The sequence below is a fragment of the Aedes aegypti genome, chromosome 3 (assembly GCF_002204515.2).
Source record: "Aedes aegypti strain LVP_AGWG chromosome 3, AaegL5.0 Primary Assembly, whole genome shotgun sequence".
In the NCBI taxonomy this organism is placed as follows: Eukaryota; Metazoa; Arthropoda; class Insecta; order Diptera; family Culicidae; genus Aedes; species Aedes aegypti.
In genome coordinates this window covers 94594126-94613493 of record NC_035109.1, presented here as the reverse complement: position 1 = coordinate 94613493, position 19368 = coordinate 94594126, and the positions used below count along the sequence as shown (strand labels likewise).

The following is a 19368-nucleotide window of genomic DNA, read 5'->3' as shown; positions in this document are numbered from 1 at the left end:
AGAGTTAACTGTACTATACATGTGATAGTAGTGATGTTGGACAAAAATCAGTATCTTGCTCCACTTTTCAAGTTCCATTTGGGTCCCAGTTCAACTGTGCAGAGTCTCAACTCGATTAGCGAAACTAAAATAGCGCAAGTCATATACTACCGTGAATCGCAAGTCAGTCCCATCTGTAAAAAGTAGGCATTGAGAAAATGGGCTCTGAAGTTTCCAAACTCGTTTTCCTTACGAATTTTCAAAAAAATTCCAGAGGATTGGAACATGTTCAAATCTTAATGAAACTTTCACAATTAGCTTAGCACACTACGATATCTTTCCGAGAAAAATATATAGATGAACAAAACATATTTCATTTGTGTGGTGGGTGCGGAATTCTGTAGTGGGACTGATATGCGGTTACTTTTCATTATGGGATAATTTGAATTGCTGGTTTTTTCCTATTTTTTTCGAACAAATTTTATTATTTCATTAGTGCAGCTGAAAGAGCATTGAATGATATGTTGAAAACTGAACTCAACTCAATATTGGCGAAAATGCAGATGGGACTGACTTGCGATTCACAGCAGTATACTTATGGAAAAAAATATTTTTACAAAGAAAAATCACCTGACTCATTGACCTCTGTAAAAATCTAATCGCAGAGCTCAGGACTACTTAAAAACATGGGGTCTTCGATAACATTGTTCAGTAGCTTAAATAGGGGATGGTTGGTTTTCATCGACAGCAGTACCGACGAAAACATTTTCACCGTTGTCTTGACCCTTATCGCCTACGCTCTCAGCACCATCTTGTCGACTTTCTTGTAAATGGGGTTATGTTCTCTCTTCTTTCCACTCCTCCAGTAGCTGCTTTGTTTCCCAGATTGTGCCTATCAGCCGGTGCAGACAAATTACCTTTTTTTCTGGGTCCATGTTTATGAGTTCAGCTCCGATACCATCCTTACCAGTTACTTCATTGTTCTTGAGCTGATGAATGGTATCGTTAACCTACTTCAAACTAGGTTTGTTATCCCCGACGTAGACATCGCTTCCGTTGTCTTCGCCCTTATTGCCTCAGCACCATGCAGTTGTTTATCGAAGTACTGCTTCCGTATTTTAATTACCTCACGTTCGAACGTCAAAATGCTCCGATCTTTATCCCTGCACATACCCGTAACGCTGGAAGATCACCTTTTCGTGGTGCGTTACGGGGTAAGATCTATCAATTTGAACCCTAGTCTCATCTTGTTTGTCGGGTCTTGAAGCCAGGATAACAATCATGAGTATTAACTCAACAAGAACTGTTAAGTTCTGGTAATTGAAGGACTCACGTGAATTGTAATTACTAAATAAATTTTCTAGCTTGATTCAGTTTTGCTGCTAGTACAAACCTCCTTTTTTTCTAGTATTTTTCTGGGACAAAACTAAAAGCGAAACTACTAGGACTAGGGGGACAAGGGTTCCGGTGCATGGTCAAATATCAGTAGTACCGATTTGGTTCCTCAGAAATTGAATCGATTATGATTGCTAAGGGGCGCGCCTTCGCTGAGATGTAAGTTTCTATAAAGTTTGTAAATAACGGGACCTTTTCATCACATTCGATTTTTATCAATCTCTGAGGAATTAAAACAAGTACTGTACAGAAATCGATGCTTCATTACCAATCAATGGAAATGGAGTAATGCGACATGCACTATACACTTAGGATACGGGTAATGCCACAATAGACCTAAATAATGGTTGCAGTGGCGCGGATGCAGAGAAGAAAAAAAATCCCTGCACATCTCAGCTCGCGGCACGAATCTATTGCGGGATGCGTTGAACTTCTGGTAGAACTTCCGCGTTTCTTGAGAAAGGTACAGCTGATCAATCTCATCGCACTTGATCCGTTGAAAAAAAATTGTATTAAATTCGTTCAAAATGGTCAGAGTGCGTGAAAAAATATTCTATTTTATCAACCATTATAATTGTTCTTTTCCCTTTCCCAAACAGGTCTGCCAAAACTGTCGCCTAACGTGCCACAAGCGGTGCTACCTGAAGTCTGCGGCCTGCAGTAAGATTGCTGCCACCGGTGGAGGCCCACTAGTTTCCGGCGGAGTGGTAACCGGGGCGATTAGCAATACCGACAGCGGACCTGGAGGCCATCCGAATAAATTGTTCGGGGTTCCGCTGACGGCCCTCTGTGCCGGAAGCGACGGAATCAAAATTCCGGCCCAGATCTACAGCCTGATCATGATGATCGAAATGCACGGTTTGTACTCGGAAGGTATCTACCGGAAGAGTGGGGTTAGCTCGAAGATCAAAGAACTGAAAGCAAAAATGGACCGAGTGGTGGGCAGCTCGGAGGAGATGGACTACGAAAGCTACAACGTGCACGTACTGACCAATGTGTTGAAATCGTTCCTGAGGGAGATGCCGGAACCGCTATTGACGTTCGACAGGTATGACGATTTCCTGAGGGCGGCAGATTTGTCCGATGCGAACGATCGAGTGCAAACGCTGCTGTCGTTGATCAAGAAAATCCCACCGGCACATCACTGCCTGCTGGAGAGGTTAATCTTCCACTTGGCGCTGGTGGCCAAACTCGAACAGTACAACCGGATGTCGGCCAGTTCTTTGGCCATTGTGTTTGCTCCCTGTGTGCTGAGGACGAATCGATACGTCCCGGCGCAGGACAGTTTGAACGACATTGGTCGACAGACCAAGTGCATGGAAACGCTGATTACGCAGAAGATGCTGAACGTGAAGAGTACCTTGGCGGATATTGATACTCTGGACACGGCAGCACACACGGCCACAACCCGATTGAGTACTCTGAGGAGTAGCAAAGTGTTCACGCCGGAAGAGATGGCTTCGAACTCGAGAGGAGTTGGCGGAACGCTCGAAACCGAAACGGAAGAAATGCTACTGGAAGGACACATCCAGGAGATCAAGAAAGAGAAAGCCCTGCTGACTTCAACGCTACCGAGTTTGGCCCGGGCAAGTTCGGACGATGACCTGCTATCCACGGATCTGGACGGCGAAGGGGGGAGTTTAGATGACCTCAGCAGTAGCAAGGACAAAGATCTGGACACTAGCTATAACAATATGATCAGCGATAGTGGAATCTCGATTCGCTACCAAGCCCCTTCGGATCATGGTAGCAGCAATGTCAGTCTCAACAATGACGTCCCGATGGCTGTGAGTTACAATCTACGGGGAGATCAGAGCATAGATTACTTTCACAAAGTAGGCAAAACGAAATCTCTATCCCACCAAACGCTGATCGATCGGGAAGCTTTCCTGAAAAGCGGCAGTCAAAGTGGTTCCGCAACGACTCCACAATCTCCCACGACAACGATCACCACCTCTTCTTCGTCACCTTCCTCCTCGTCGGCGCCATCGATGATCAAGTCGCAAAACGGAAGCACCAGCAGCGTTAGCAACAATAGCAGCAGCACCGCGACCTCCAAACGGTCCGATCTGAATCTCAGCCATTCGATGGTGACCCTCTCGACGGGAGTGTCCGCCGGAGGTCACACCGGCTCGTCGGAACTCCAACGTCAGAAACCGATAATCATGCGTAGTATCTCCGGTGGCTACGAACCTTCGTCGTCGTCGTCTTCCATGTCCGGTGGGGCCAGCAATGCTTCCTCGCAGAAAATCCTCATCCAACAGTCGGCCTCGATTCCGATTGGCAACAAAGACACCGGCGGCAAAATCGTCGAACCCATAAAAATGAGCCGGCGGATGTCGGGAAGTAGGCGGCAGAACAGTGGTGGAGGTGGAGGAGGGGGAACCAGTGGCGGAGGAGGGGCAAGCCCGTCCGGTTCCGGCAACGGAAACGGCGATGACGAACCGATTATGGTTTAGAAATGCCAATCTTTAGTGCACAGTCTCTCCGGCAAAACAACGTTAAAGACTAGTTCAGTTTATATTAACTGCTTTTTTGTTTAGTTATTTTCTTTTGTTTTTCTTTTAGTTTAAAGAAAACGGAATAGATTGAGGAGACATTATTCAGTCTTGTTTTTGTAGAAAGAAAGTGTGTCGAGCCAGATTTATGTATAGGAAGGAACCAAGCGTAAGAGCGTAACATATAGAAATCAAGTCGCATTCAGTTTTTTATGTGTAACAAAATTATTATAACACGATGATTTATTGTTAGAGAGAAGAAAAACCCTATTTATAGCGCGAGAATAATCGTCGAACAGAGCAGCAACAGAATGTGAAATGTAGCGAGTGAAAAGTGATTAACCCTTACAACTAGAAAGTATATTGCGTGGAGTGCGTTCGATCGAGAAACCGGAGGATGATTGGATGGAAATGTGCGTGTGAATACGAGCGAGGATCGTTGTAAGTAAACTACTGTTAATGCTAGAAGAAGAAGCGAAAAAAACTCATTAAACTAATAGATAACACAAAAAGCAAAAAACAAGCGCATATAAACAAAATTCACACACACATATTAGTTAGCAAGGAATGACACATTATTAACTGGAACGAAGAGAAGCAGAGAATGGAAATGATTATTATTATAATTGTAGAACACGCTACCCGAAAATACGATCGAATGAACAATATTAAAGTTTTTTTTTTCAGAACAAGTTTAATGTTTACGTGAAATGCTCGTTTTTTTTGTTTTGTTGTTTTTATTTTCCGAACTTTATGCCCTTTGTTTCTTTATTTGGTGGCTTTGTTAATTTGAATGTATTTCGTAGTATGTATCATGACACTTGTGTTTAAATTTATCATTACTACGTTACATACCAAAGCGTTGCATAAGTTATCTCGCGTCAAGTCCAATCGTATTATAGAGTTGCACAGGCTTGATAGAAACTCCTCTGCGATGCAAATATGAGACGATTTTGCCATTTTTCTGAGGAATAAAAACTGATCTCAAAATTTTCAACACAGATCCTCAAGCGATTCGAGTAAGAGTGCAAAAATACGCGAGGATTTTTTCTGGTACTCTCTCTCTCTCTCTTGTTGCGAAGCTCACCTTTACTCGCGCTTCCAAGGAACTCTTGAGTGTCCTGCCCGAAAAAGACAGTCCTCGGGGAGTTGTGATGGCAGTCTGTTTTAATGGAATTGAACTCTGTTGTGTTTTGTGCTGCATCTTCCTCGTTCATTTTTCGTTTTTTTTTTCACCTCTCTGGTTAGCATTTTTTTGCTCCCTCGCAACGAGGCAAGGGCAGCACCGCTGCTCTAGAGTATGTCACCGAACTCTGATGATCTTCTTCTTCTTGACATTAACGTACTCGCTGGGTCCCTGCTTCTCAGCTTAATGTTTTTATGAGCACTTCCACAGTTATTAAACTGACAGCTTTCTTTGCCTAAGTTGCCATTTTCGCATTCGTATATCGTGTGGTAGGTACGATTGTACTCTATGCCCAGGGAAGTCAAGGAAATTTCCATTACGAAAAGATCCTGGAACGACCGGGAATCGATCCCAGACACTTTCAGCATGACTTTGCTTTGTAGCCGCGGACTCTAACCACACGGCTGAGGAAGGCCCCTGATGATGCTGAGGAGTATTATCAAGCCTGGTTGCACACCATTTCAGGCCGTTATATAGGGGAAATTTTGTTTCGATAAGCAAGTTACGGGACAACAGCATATTATGAAGTCCGTAATAGGCTCTATCCGCAGCCGCAACAAGTCTTTTCCAAGGAAACGTCATTGTTGCGTGTCGCAAGTGTGATAAATCAATTCTTCAACAATTTCAAACATATCTGCTTCATACACTACCTCAGCCTGCCGCTATCTCTACCTGCAATCGTGTAGTGTCTTCGGTAGAATCAATCACCCCTATTCTTGTTTACGTTCGAGTGCTCTTTCGATCGAAAACCGTTTTGCATTCCCGTTTACGCCAGAATCAAAAGGGCCGTGGATTCGCACGAATAGGATTCGTTCGAAAGTTGCATCCACCGTAAACAAGAATGAGGGTGAATGGTCAAGTCAATCCTCGAATCTAGATGCCTCCCTCTTCAGAGGCCTTCAGAGGTCAATCGATTTCAATAAGGTCGATTTCATGCGCTAAGCCACTTTCTTTATACTTCGCTTGGCTTCAGTGCATATCTCGCATAATTTAGGATAACGCCCTAAAAGCCATTGGTAACCACGTGTGTAGCACTTTGTTTCTGAGTAAGGTAGGTGTACTAGTTATCTGCCGTTCTATGCATATTTGTCCCGTGGTCCATAAGGTGTACATAGAACATGGGACAAGTAAACGTAGAAGGGCAGTTATGGCCGTAGTGGTACCATATTTCGCCATATGTTATTATTATTATTATAGAGTTTTGGCACTTCTCAGCAAAAGATGCTGGAAACTTTCACCTACCCCGGGCAATCTGTATGCCAAAGGGGTTTAGGCTCTGTGGATCTCATTTATCGGTTTACTTATCCTAATGAGTCTGCTGGATGAGCTTCTCAGTTATGATGGTTCAGGAACCGTCTGACTATGCTGCAGGTTCCAAGAATCACCGCTTTTTGGATGCTGTGTAGGTCCTTCTTCAATTCCAGCTCGTCTAGAGACCTTAGAAGAGATTTCGAGACAATTCCGTTCGCTGAGAGGACTACCGGAACTATACGGACGTCCTCTAGGTGCTATATCTGCTTCAACTCCTCCGCCAAGTCGTGGTACTTCGCTATCTTGTTAGAGAACGTTGATTGGACATTGTGATCCAGCGGTACAGCGATGTCGATGAGTGTAACTCGTTTCATCCTTTTATCGTAGACTACAATATCAGGGCGGTTGGCACGGATGAGGACGTCCGTTATGATCTCGTGAACCCAGTACAGCTTTATGCAACTATTTTCCAGAACCGGGTCCGGCAGGTATTTGTAGTAGGGCACAAATCGATCCACCAAGTTGTGCTTAAGGCTAAGTAGCCCGTCATTCGTTTTGGCAACAATGATGACTTTTCAGCTTGCATTTCAAAGTGATAAAACTCAGTCTTGATAGTTTATATTGACTTGAAAATGTATCACTGTACGCGTTAATATGCATAAAGTATGCTGATACTTTTTCAGCTGTGTTAGTGTAAAACCAACTGCTTTTCTTTTATTTGAAATCGTGAGCTGAATTAGCAACAATCATCAACGACGCGTACAAATTTCAATGACGGCCTACTTCGCCTTAAGGGCAAGCTGTTGGTGCACAATCTTGGCAACTTCGTTGTGACGATCGAGGTAGGCTGATTCAGCTAGTACTGAACAGCCGGCAACGACATGCTCCATAGTCTCCCCTACTGAATTGCACTTCCTACAGCGGTCCTCCACGTCTTCGTGCAATATGTAGTGCCGAAAGTTTTTCGTCGTAATTACCCGGTCCTGGATGGCTACCATGAAACCTTCTGTTTCTGAGCAGAGGTCACCCCGCACCAGCCACGTGTTTGACGCCACCTTATCGATGTGCTCGAGCTCCAGTTGATGGGGGTGCGTTATGCAACTCCTTCTTATTCCACGTTGCGATCTTCTCATCGACGGTTTTGATGTCGCAGTTCAGCTGGTAATCCTCGGGCGCTGAAGCCGTGGTCAGCTTCGCATACAGTGCGGTAAATTTCGTGGCGGTTCTGGCTTTTTACGAAATATGCCCGCAGCTGCTGGATCTGGGAGACACATAGTGCCTGGATATCGGTGACGCCTCTTCCTCCTGCTGCACGTGGCAGGGTGACTCTCTCAATGGACGATTTTGGGTGGCGCATTCGGTGCTTGGTGAACGCCACTCGTACTGCTCGTTCTATCGCCTCCAAGTCAGTCTTGATCCACTTTACCACCCCGAAACTATACGTCAACAGGGGCACAGCAAACGTGTTGATCGCCTTCACCTTGTTGCCGGCAGACAGAAATCTCTTCAAAATACAGTTGACACGAGAAAAGAACTTTTCCTGCAGCTCCTTCTTGATCATCGTGTGGCGAATACCTCTAAGTTGCAGGAATCCGAGGTATTTATACGTTTCGCCTTCAACCATATTCCGAATCTCCTCCTGCTCGTTGACGCGGAAACAGCTGGCATCCATGACTTGACCCCGACGTAGATGAATTGACCTGCATTTGTCAATACCAAACTCCATCCGGATGTCGTTACTGAATGTCGTAACTAGCTGCAACAGTTGATGCAGCCTCTGCACTGATTCCGCAAATAGCTTCAGGTCGTCCATATAGAAGGTATGGGTAACTTTTGTGCTCCTTTCCACACTTTTCAGTTGGTAGCCATAGTTGCATTGGTTGAGTGCTTTGCTGAGGGGGTTCATGGCCAGGCAAAACCACAGCGGACTGAAGATATTGCCTTGAAAAATCCCTCTCCTGATGCTGAGAGTCCTGGACCGTAACACAGCTGTACCGTCGGTAACGTGTAGGGATGTGCTCCACATCCCCATCGCGTGTTGCATCAGCCTGATGACGTTCGCGTCTACCTTATACAACTGCAGTACCTTGAGAAGGTACGAGTGCGGTACTGAGTCGTATGCCTTTTTGTAGTCGATGTACGCCATACTCAGGCTCCTTTGCTTTTGGGTAGCTTGCCCTACAATGACTGCATCTACGATGACCTGATCTTTGATGCCTTGCGTGTTTCTGCGACAGCCTTTCTGTTCCTCAGTCATCACGTTGTTGGCGTCGCAATGGGCTTGCAACCTCCTCGCTATTACCGACGATAGCACTTTATACAGACTTGAAAGGCACGTTATTGGTCTGTACTTCGCTGGGTCAGCTGTGTGTTGGTCCTTTGGCAAAAGAAATGTGACACCCCTGGTGATGAATTCCGGTAGCTGCGTGGGGTCTCCTAGTACCGTATTGAAGCATTCCGCCATCTGCCTATGGATCGTTGTGAGTTTTTTATACCAAACATTGTGCACAAAATCAGGTCCTGGTGCAGCCCAATTCCTGGTATACCGGGTAGCTTCACGTATATCCTGAGCGGTTACCACTACCGCGGCCATGTCTCCAATTCCATCACATTACATTGTCTCTCTTCTTTTGCTAACCTCATCACATCGCCGTTGTGTTCGGTGGGGTTATTTTGTTTGTTATATTTTTGTTATTATATTTTGTATATTTTATATATTTTGTTGTTAGAACTTTCAAAAATATTCAAAATGTAAAAGTGTTCGTTATTTGACATATGGCAAAATAGGCAATCACTATGGATATAACTGGTACAAATTCCAAAATGTGAATGGTTTTACACGTTATTGATGAAGATCATTGGGCCGTATGAATAAAATGTAGTAAAGTTAAGTTTACTACATTCTCGGTAGTAAACGCTATATGTGGAACACGAGTTGAACATGTTTGTGTCATTTTCCTTTCTACACCTTTCGAACATACTACAAACAACGCATAGCTATGAATAAAAGTAGCATTTACTACAAAGCTACTGGTAGTTAGCTTCAGAGGTTGTTACACATGCTTTGAGATTGTGGAATTGAATGGAATAATTTACTTTTGAGTAAAAATCATGGGAAAACGATATGAGTTTTGATATTTCGGAAGGTATTTTGAGTTTTGCTTATGAATTCTGTGATTATGAAAACATTCGCCCCGCCTATTCTGAGATTCCGGTAAGATTACCGGCTGTAGCAATTTGTAATATCCGTGTGAATTCTGGAATTACGATAATTATGTTATTTTATAATACATAGGAGAAGGTATCGAACGTGATTGTTTTATATTCTATTTTGTTATGGCTATATCGGTCATGCGACTCGAAGCTGTCTCGAAGTAGCCTGTGTTGGTAGCAAAGCCAAACCTTCTCCAGTAAAGAAGCTAGGTAGGGAAAGTGTACCAGTTATGGCCATAGTGGTTCCCTATTTGGCCATATGCAAAATATGGATAACTTTTACATTTTTAATCTTTCTGAATGTTTTAACATCAAGATTTATCCTTTATCTTACTGCTAAAACACAAAAGATTTTTCAAAATGTGAAGGCATTCAAGATATCACGTATGGCGAAATAGGGAATCACTATGGCCATAACTGGTACACCTACCCTAGAATATAAGACGCTTCGATGCTTACTGACTTTAAAATGGCTTGCTCAATTTTTACCTCCTAATAAAATTTAAATCTTGTCGCTCCCTTGCGACGCCTATCCGCCTATTCATTTCTATCATTTGCAAAAATCTTCTATAGACTCACTTTACCTTCGAGTCGCATGACCGATATAGCCATAACAAAATAGAATATAGTTATTTTCTAGGAATTTTGGGATGTCGGTAGGAATTCAGATATTTATAATGTAATTCTGAATTTTACGTGTAAATTCTGACATCCTAGATTCTCAGATTTCCTTTGGAATTCCGAAATTCCTGTAGGAATTTTTAGGGTTCCGATAGGGATATCGAATTTTCAATGATAATTCGGGAATTTCAAAAGCCATTCTAGGAATATTGCGGAAATATTAAAAATATTAAAAATTAATTTCTGTGGGTATTTTTGAGACGGCATTTCTGTAAGAATCTAGGAAATTTCGGTGGGATTACTGCGAATTATTGTGTGAATATTTGTGATTCTGAAAATCAATCTTTGTAATTATCGTAAAAACCTTTAAGATTCTGTTGATCTCCAGTTCCGTTGAAATTTTAAAGCAAAGCTTTGATATAAACCAGGCTTGACCAACCTTTTTGGCTCTTTTTCGACATAAATGGTTCATGCGTCGCAAAAATAGACCGATTTGAACAGAATTAGTCTCAAATGAAAGCTCAGTAGTATATTTGTCTAATCCATGCTGCAAATTTTAAATTAATTAAATTAAATAAAATTAAACCTCTTTGCTACCGATATACAGTGTGATTCCGTTTTTGACAACAAAGTTGAAATTTTCAGTTGCCAAAAACGGAACCATGCCAAAATCGGAACCCATATTTCAAATTTTATTTTCAACTATTGGTTTTGAAAACATCATTACAATGTTAATACATCATTTTTATGGAATCATAAGGCGTTATGGTTCACTTCGAAGCATTATACTATGCTATGAATCTATAGCCCCGTAATGTTAAATCTGGCAAACATTTTTCAGGTGGCATTATTACGCCTTAACGTCTTTAATTATTTTTTAGTAGCTTTATGTATAATTTTTGTATAAGAGAACCTTGTAAAACCAATAATCGCATAAGTGACTTATTGAAGACTGGACATTTTCTTAAACTATAAAAGAACACGAAAAAAAAATTTTTTTTTCTTTTAACCTTTCGGTCGTCGCGCGAATTTTTGTAACGCGAGTAGTCGCGCGTTGTACTTTGTACAACACTCCTGGTTTTGCGAACATTCCAGGAGTCTGACCACTTAGAAAGATGACGTCTTCAGCAAAGTTTTTCAGTAGCTCAATGGCTATCATTATTTTAGCCAAGAAATTCGGGATTTTGCCACTAGGCGGCGCTAGTGAGCATGAAACTTTTGTATCGCAGATCTCAGGATCCTGACCACTTAGAAAGATGGCGTCTTCGGCAAAGTTGCTCGGTAACTTATGAACTATCATTGTTAGAGCTAGTTGATTCTAAATGTTGCCACCAGGCGGCACTAGTGAGCATAAAACATTTGTTTCGCAAATATATCAGGAATCTGATCACTTAGAAAGATGGCGAGTTGTTCAGTAGTTCAAATTATTACTGAGCTTGAGCTTGATTGGCCGCCCGTGGATGCACTCCAGTATCGCCAGATCAGCTGCACTTACACAAGGAACCAACCGAATGTCTGCTTGGGACTAACAGGCATCCTCAGTGTATAAGTGCTGGTGATCTTCTATTTTTAGGCAATAATGGCACCTGCCACGTCAGAATGCAGACCAATGAGGGGAAGGGGGAGGAATTGATGATGCATTGAACTGACTCCCACGTAGACCGTATATTCCATTGCATCCACGTCAGTTCATGCGGGAGTGTATGGATTGGGGGAAAGGCATAGCAGAGAGGTTTGCTTTTGTGGTTAGCAGACTGCCTATATATCAGGCGTAAGAAAGGCGTGCGCGTGGAAGTAGGAAGCGTTAGGGAAACGGTTTCTTGTCCGTCTCTGGTTCTAGCGTTTGCTATGAACGAATAGTTTGAGTGTGATATATTTAGAATGGAAGATAGAAGCAAGTGAGAGATATACAACTACAAAGTACGAGGAAAGGGACGGGCCTGGGATTGAACCCATGACCTTCTGCATATGAAGCAGAAGCGGTAGCCATCAGACCACCAACCCCGTCCAGTTGTTCAGTAGTTCAAAATATTACTTTGTTTAATCCTTAAAGTTCGAGATTTTGTAAAATAATGGTAGCTCCTGAGCTTCTGAACAACTTTGCTGAAGGTACCTGTATTAAAAGTCAAGATCCTGCAGTATTCGCCAAACAAAAATTTTATGCTCACTAGCGCCGCCTGGTGGCAAAATATCCTATTTCTTGCCTCAAATAATGATAGCCCTTGAGCTACTGAACTACTTTGTCGAAGGCACTATCTCTCTAAGTGGTCAGGCTCCTGAGATATCTGCAAACAAAAGTTTCATGAACACTAGCGCCGCCATGTGGCAAAATTTTGAATCAACTAGCTCGAACAATGATAGTCCTAAACTTACTAAACAACTTTGCCGAAGACGCCATCCTTCTTTAATGATCAGGATCCTGAAATATTTGCAAAACAAAAGTAAAACTTCCATGCCCACTAGTGCCACCTAGCGGTCAAATTCCGAATTAAATGCGGTACCATCAGATAGCGCTTCACTTCCAGAACAACTTTACTAAAGACCCCAAGTTTCTATATTATCTGGATTTTTAGATATACCGATTAAAAACTGTGGTTTACTCGAACCGTATATAGTGCGTTCATTATTATGCGACTTTCATGTATTTTTGTTGATTTTACCGCATTATCAAGGGTCATACTGTAAATAAAAACCGTCGAGTATTGTTCTTAAGAGGATTCTTGAGGAATACATTTTGGTTTGGTGTCGATAGACATCTTTGTTGCAAAATGGTAGCATTTAAATCACAACTGTTGTACAAAGTACAACAGCGCGACAGCCCGAAGGTTAAAGACGTATTTGTGAATCAAAAGCGCTGGGTATTGCAAAACGGCATGAACTGTTTTTTTCTAATTAAATGACCATTTAAAATCAGTTTAACTTTTGGAGCGTAAAATTTGAAAAATGTGATAAGTTTAGAATTGCTCCTTCAATTTATGTTTCTGATAAAGTAAAGCGATTTATAATGCATGGTTGACTGCATCAAAAGGGCAAACGTAAACATGAGATGATGCATAAATGTGACTTGTAATTTTTTAGAATTTAATTTTTACTTGAAATAATTTATAATTGAACTTGATATATGTTTTAGACCTACCTTATGAAATCAACTGAAATTCACCGGATCCTGTTAAGAATCCTCAAGAACCTTATAGGAATCTTCAGGTTCTATTAGGAAATCTACAGAAAAAAAACGCTTGAGCTCTGATGCATCTTGCCAAGCATCCGTAGGATCGCATAGAGTTCTTAGGATCTTGTTAAGGAATTTGCTAGGACATCTTGGAATTCCACTGCATTTTTTTTTGTTGCATTATACTACCTCTACGACAAGAGTTGCGCGGATCGGTTTTTTCGCGTTTGCGTTTTCGGAATTCAATAGCATGGTCGGAAGTGAAAGAGATATTTGGTCTTATTCTACGAGTGGAGTAAGGCGAGAATTGTCGATCTCGTATGGAGAGGTGACAATTGACGATTGCCGTGTAAATCAAATGTGCTACGAGTCACTTCACTCGAGTCGATAATTGTCACCTCACGCCACTCGTAGAATAAACCCAATTGTGTTGTAGCTCTTCCGATCGCGAAGTTTTTTTGTTTTGTTTTGTCTGGAGAACCATGAGCGCGTCGACCAGTCGTGTTCGGTTCGCGTTGTTCGAGTGCGAAGAGCTTCGTGTTCAGCCGAGGATGAACTACTAGTGAGATCGTTTCATGCTTATGATAATTCATTTATCGTTGCAAAGCTACTTTTATGTTATTTTCAAACAAGCTTTGAATGGTACGTCACTACAAGTGTCGACTTGTTCGTGTTTCATTTAATTTTAATATACCTTTCTGTTTTCGCCACTGCTAAAATAACCTTTGAATAGTTCGACATTGTGAATGTCGACGTAAGACATTTTTTCGTTGCAACGTAACGTTTTTTTTTATTTCAAACATACTTTGAATGGTTCGTCATTACATGTGTCGACAATATCCTTATTTCTCCGTTAGTTGGAACGACTGACAGCTGGTGAAAACGCTCCACACTAACGCATCCGAAGGGAAAATTGTCACGAAACGCACATATGCATACGCCCAACTTCGTAGCACTTATGAGGGTGTCGCTGAGTCGTAGGCCCCTCCCGTTTAGTAAGTGCTACATCAACATTTCCTTCCTCCATTCCCAAGTTACGATAAAGATGGGCGTGGCCAGGAATAGCGATTTTTATGCTTTTGATATTCTTGTTTAAGATTGGTTCAAGGTTTACTCATCAGCCTTATTCCTGAGAGCAGTCTTGATGAGATCATCAAAAGGAGTCGTTTCGAGACAAACAATCTAGAATGATAAAAGAAAATTATGGGGAAAATGTGTTTAATACTACTTTATGCTGTTCTAAATAAACACACAGTTGCAAGCGCATAATATATTTGATTCTGAGCGAAAACGTCTGTTACGCTGAGCCTCGAAAACAGTTTAACAAAATGGAAAATTTTTATTGATATGATTTGGCCAAAGTGAGTAATTACTCTTGAGTTTGATGCTCACTTCGAAAACATGGCTACTTAGCAGTGGGCTGTTTTTTTATGAATTTGTCTTGTATTTCATTCACAAACCAGCTCTGAATTAATTTGCCTGTAAATTTTCTTGATTCTGAACGAAAAAACTGCTTTTGAAAATTGCGAAATCAATGACGGATCATGCCCCCTTAAAATCTGCTATCTTGCCCTTAGAAATCTACAAGGAGTTAATTACAAGATTCTGCTAGAAAAAAAAAATTAGAAATTATTAACTATCTCACTTGCTCTGAAAGTTAATCATGAGCCGGAGGTGTAAGTTGTCAGGCAGTCGTGCACCTCCTGACCAAATTTTCTTGTTTTGCCCATAATAGCTATGGGATGGTACACAAATTATGTCACGCTAAATTTCAACTTTTATGATCCCCTACCTTCCCCCCTTTGTCACGTTTTTTGTATGAGTTCTCCGAAATTTTTGTAAGGCTTGTCATGCTTGGCTTGACTCCCTCCCCCCCCTTCGGAGCGTGACGTAATTTGTGCATGACCTCTATAGAGTAAAGAACTAGGTATACTTGGAAGGATGTTATCAACAGAGTTGTCTAAACTTTGCAATAAAAAGTATTGTGGCCAGTTTTTAGTCCAATATAACAGAATACAGCTCCACTTTTGAAATAAACCGGTAGTTTTTATCTAAAAAACATATTTTTCCCGATGTTGTCTACAATTTTCCAGATATTTTTCGTATTTTTACCAGTTACTTGGTATTCCAGAGTTTTATCGTATTTCGTACGCCTAATAATATTTGCTTTTCTTCGCACTTGATATAGGGTTCATTTGCAAGTTTCATAACGTCAAAAAATGATATTTTTTGACACCTAATGACTACCTTGTCGCACATTTTGTATGGATGCTCTACCAATTTTGTATCAGCTGTAACATTTTGAGGACACTCATCCACCCCTCTGAATGGGCCCATTTTTAGTTGTTATTTCCAAGGTGGTCACTACCATCCCTGATTCTCCCAAGATGTCATCTAGAAAAAATATACAAAACTATCTCCAGAAACATGGTCTGGGTACGTCTCTGATGTCCATAAATCTGAATACCATTTCAATGGAAAGGCTATTTTTTTTCTCTTAAGTTTGAATAGCCTTAAAAAGACTTAAACTGACTTAGACCTGAAAAAATTTCTGTAAATGGGTAGAAACCCGGCTAATGAAATCGATTTAACAAATTCTGTTTAGATATATTATCAGAACATTTCTTTATACAACACTACACGGATAAAAATCTGATTCCCAAATCATAATCATGATATACAAGTCATGAAATTCATAATTTGATTTGGTCATGATACCAGGACCACAAATCAAGGATCCTGGAGTCATAATCATGATTCCTCATAAGCGAACATCCAGAGTGACAACACTAAACGGGGTGCATTGCATCATTTTATTCGTTTCGATCACCCTCATTTCAACAAAATAAAGTGGAAGTGTGGTGTGATACGGGACTCTCAACCAGAAGGTTCTGGGTTCAAATCTCGCTCTAGTGTTTGTTTCTTTTTATTTTTTAATATTGTCTATCATAAACGGAAGCGCGACTCATGATTTCAGGCATGTGATTTATGATTCCGAGCAATCCGCAGCAAAAACATAACGCGTGTGTTGCGTTACGGCAATCTGACTCATGATATCATGAGTCCAAACCATGGTGTATTTTCATAAGCTGAAAACACTCTGAAATCATGATATCATGAGTCATAATCTTGTTTTTTGCTTCTGATTTCTACCCGTGTATAATTAATCTGAGATACTGCTATAAATTCCTCCTCGGACCACTTTCTTGAGGAAGTTCTCGCATGTACTTATGGATGCAAATCTGGAGAAACAACCAATGATTTGTGCTGAAAAAAAAGATTGGTCTTCACCTACGTGTGACCATCAGCTGATCAAATTTTTCAGTCCGGATTGTTGTCTGGTTCTCTAGATTTGCGCTCTTGAAAATTTGAGATGAGGCTTTGATGCAACTTCACCTCAAAAAAAAAAAAAAAATGATCAATATCTCTTATATAATTACCGTAAGGATTCCCAGATGCCGTACAGTGAAGATCTGGTCTGTAGATCGGGCACACCTAGCAAAGATTTTAGTGGATTAAGAGTTAACCAAACAACTCTTAAGCTTGCTTCAACTGAATAAACTGTTATTTTGCTACTAATGTTACTTGGGCGTCTTACCTCCTATGCCTTCGGTAGCTGTTCCATCTTTCAGATTCAGACAAGCGGCAATCTTCTCTCTCCCTTCTTGATGAGTGCGCTCTAATGCCATCTTTTACTTTCGTTTTGCTGATCTTGAGCCGTTGAATGACATCTTAACTTCCCTCAAAGTTATCGTTGTCCGGCATAACGATGTAGGCCTTTGCTATCTTGGACCTCCTTGTCTCTGTTCTCGACATCATTCAGATGTTCATCGCAGTTGAGCTGTTAATAGAACCTCCGGGTTTCTTGTGTGCGGTAGGATTGTTTCATCATTTTTTCACATAATGGTGGCATAACCCAAAAAAGCGAGTTTGCTGCTTCAACTTTTATCTCCAACGTTCCACGTTTAACCCTTACCTGCATCAAACCAGTCTGTGGCCCTTACAACACTCCAGTCGTCCTAGAGAGGCACATTGCAAACAAATCCTCTTCCGGTATCGCTAACTTTAAAAGCTGTGCGTATGTGGTGGAGAAATCTGGCTACTTCAGACGCTGCAGGTCATACCAAGGCAGGCGTCGGTATCACATGCCGTTCACAGTGGAGTGTGTTAGAGGCAATTTAGATTATCATCGCGCATCACCATTTTACTTGTTGAATAAATGCTTTGTTTAAGTCGTTCTTACATTCACTGACTTATTATTATAATTAGGGTGCCGGTACCAATGGTTGTAATGTACCAGTAGATTGGACTATGGAATAAAACGTACATTTTTCGATAAAAACGACATATGTTATTTTTGGTGGATAGATCGCCTCTAGTTTAGCCGATTTGCCAAATTTCAGGTTTTTATTATATCAAAAAGTCATATAAATAATAAAGTTAACGCAAAAAAATTGCTCCCTTGCACCAATAGTCGCCGTCGTGTTCCAGTAGTGGATCAACGGATGGAAGCAGTTTTTAAAATGGATGTATAAAAATGAAGAAAAGTCCCAGAGATGATCTTTATGCGTAATTCGAAAGATATTCATTGCTGTTTCGAGGGAAAAATATAAAACCCATGTAAAATTTTACCATTTTGTTCAAAATTCCTTGTATCATTCCCGAACGTCTACTACTGGAGCACTAGCGCAACTACTGGAACACGTGTACCAATAGTGGCTCAAGCAATTTTATGTTAAAAAATTAGTTTTATCACTCTTTTTATATTTTTCTCTTATAGTAGAGGTTAAAATCTTTCTGTTGACGCCAAAAGATCTCTGTTAAGGCTTTTCGTTATTTTGTTATGATTTTTTAAAGCTTAGGTAGTCCACTAATGGCACCGGCACCCTATTTCTACAAATATATTTTGAATCGAAATCAGTTCATTACACTAAATCTTACTATGGCTAGTCAAAAAATGTTAATAAGGTGAAACTTTAGGAATGCCTTTGTGATTCATACTCACACTCACACAAAATTGCATTACACATTGAACGGAAGGTATGCGTCTGGAAACGGAAGAAATTATTGTTCTGTACTATACAATAAATAAAAAGACAACCGAAAATATAAGAGAAAACTAAAACTGTAACAGAGAAGCATTATATTGTTGAATGTATCCCATCGTCTTGTCGTAAAGATTGAAATATAAAAACAAAATCAAACCGAAGTTGTACATTTATAGAACGTTCGTGGAACGTACGAATTATATACATACCTTATAGTTCATGTGTACATGATAAAGAAAACAGTAACAGTGAAAATCAGCTAACAAAACAGAAGTTGTAGCCAAGCAGAAAGAAATCGTGTGAAATATATATTTACAAATCTTTATGTGTGTGCAGTGACGAAAAAGTTGTATGAAAATTATAACAGATTTAACATACAATCAAAACCAATACTTGTAACAGAAGAACATAATAATTAACAGCTAAAAAACAGAAAACGTTCTCAGTGTCAGGAATTTAAGGATATTGAATAAAAATGTAACAAATCTATTCATATAACATTTGAAACTTGCTGTGAAACAAAACGTCATAAAAATGAACTTGTTATCAATGATCTACGTTACTTGTTTTTGAGGATTTTTCTTCGTTTCCAGTTCGTTTCATTAGTCGTAGTGTTGCAAATGAAAGTGTTGATGTTTCATCGTCGTCAGAACTAAGGACAAATCAAAATCTCAATTTTCGTTCCTCGGAAACCTGTTTTAACGCTCCTATTTGTTGAGTTTACGTCCCATCATTTTAGAGTAGCATACGAGAAAAAAGACCCTACATAGAAGCCTGACTGTGGCCAAAGAACTGTCTCTGTGTTTTGGAGATTCGTCATTTTTTTTTGATCAACCGTGTTTTGCGATGTATCGACGACCATCCAACTTTGCTTTCCATATGTAAAACCATGGTTGTCCAACAAAACCTAAACCGGCGAAAGTGTAATCTTTGAAATAGTTCAAATATCTGTAAAATGATTATTCATCGAATATAATGTTTTTTTTTATTATTAGACATTGTTTGAAA

At 40.6% G+C, this 19368-nt stretch overlaps 1 protein-coding gene across 13 annotated transcripts in view; it reads left to right on the top strand.

Moving 5' to 3' along the window:
* LOC5564635 (unconventional myosin-IXa) overlaps nt 1-4583 on the top strand; it is a 220670-nt gene extending 216087 nt beyond the window's left edge. For all 13 annotated transcript variants that reach the window (XM_021849218.1, XM_021849217.1, XM_021849216.1 and 10 more), the window contains one exon: nt 1974-4583. In XM_021849218.1, the coding sequence (XP_021704910.1) occupies nt 1974-3833 (1860 nt within the window). In that variant the 3' untranslated portion in view covers nt 3834-4583. The remainder of the gene's footprint in view (nt 1-1973) is intronic.
* Nucleotides 4584-19368: the final 14785 nt, after the last annotated feature.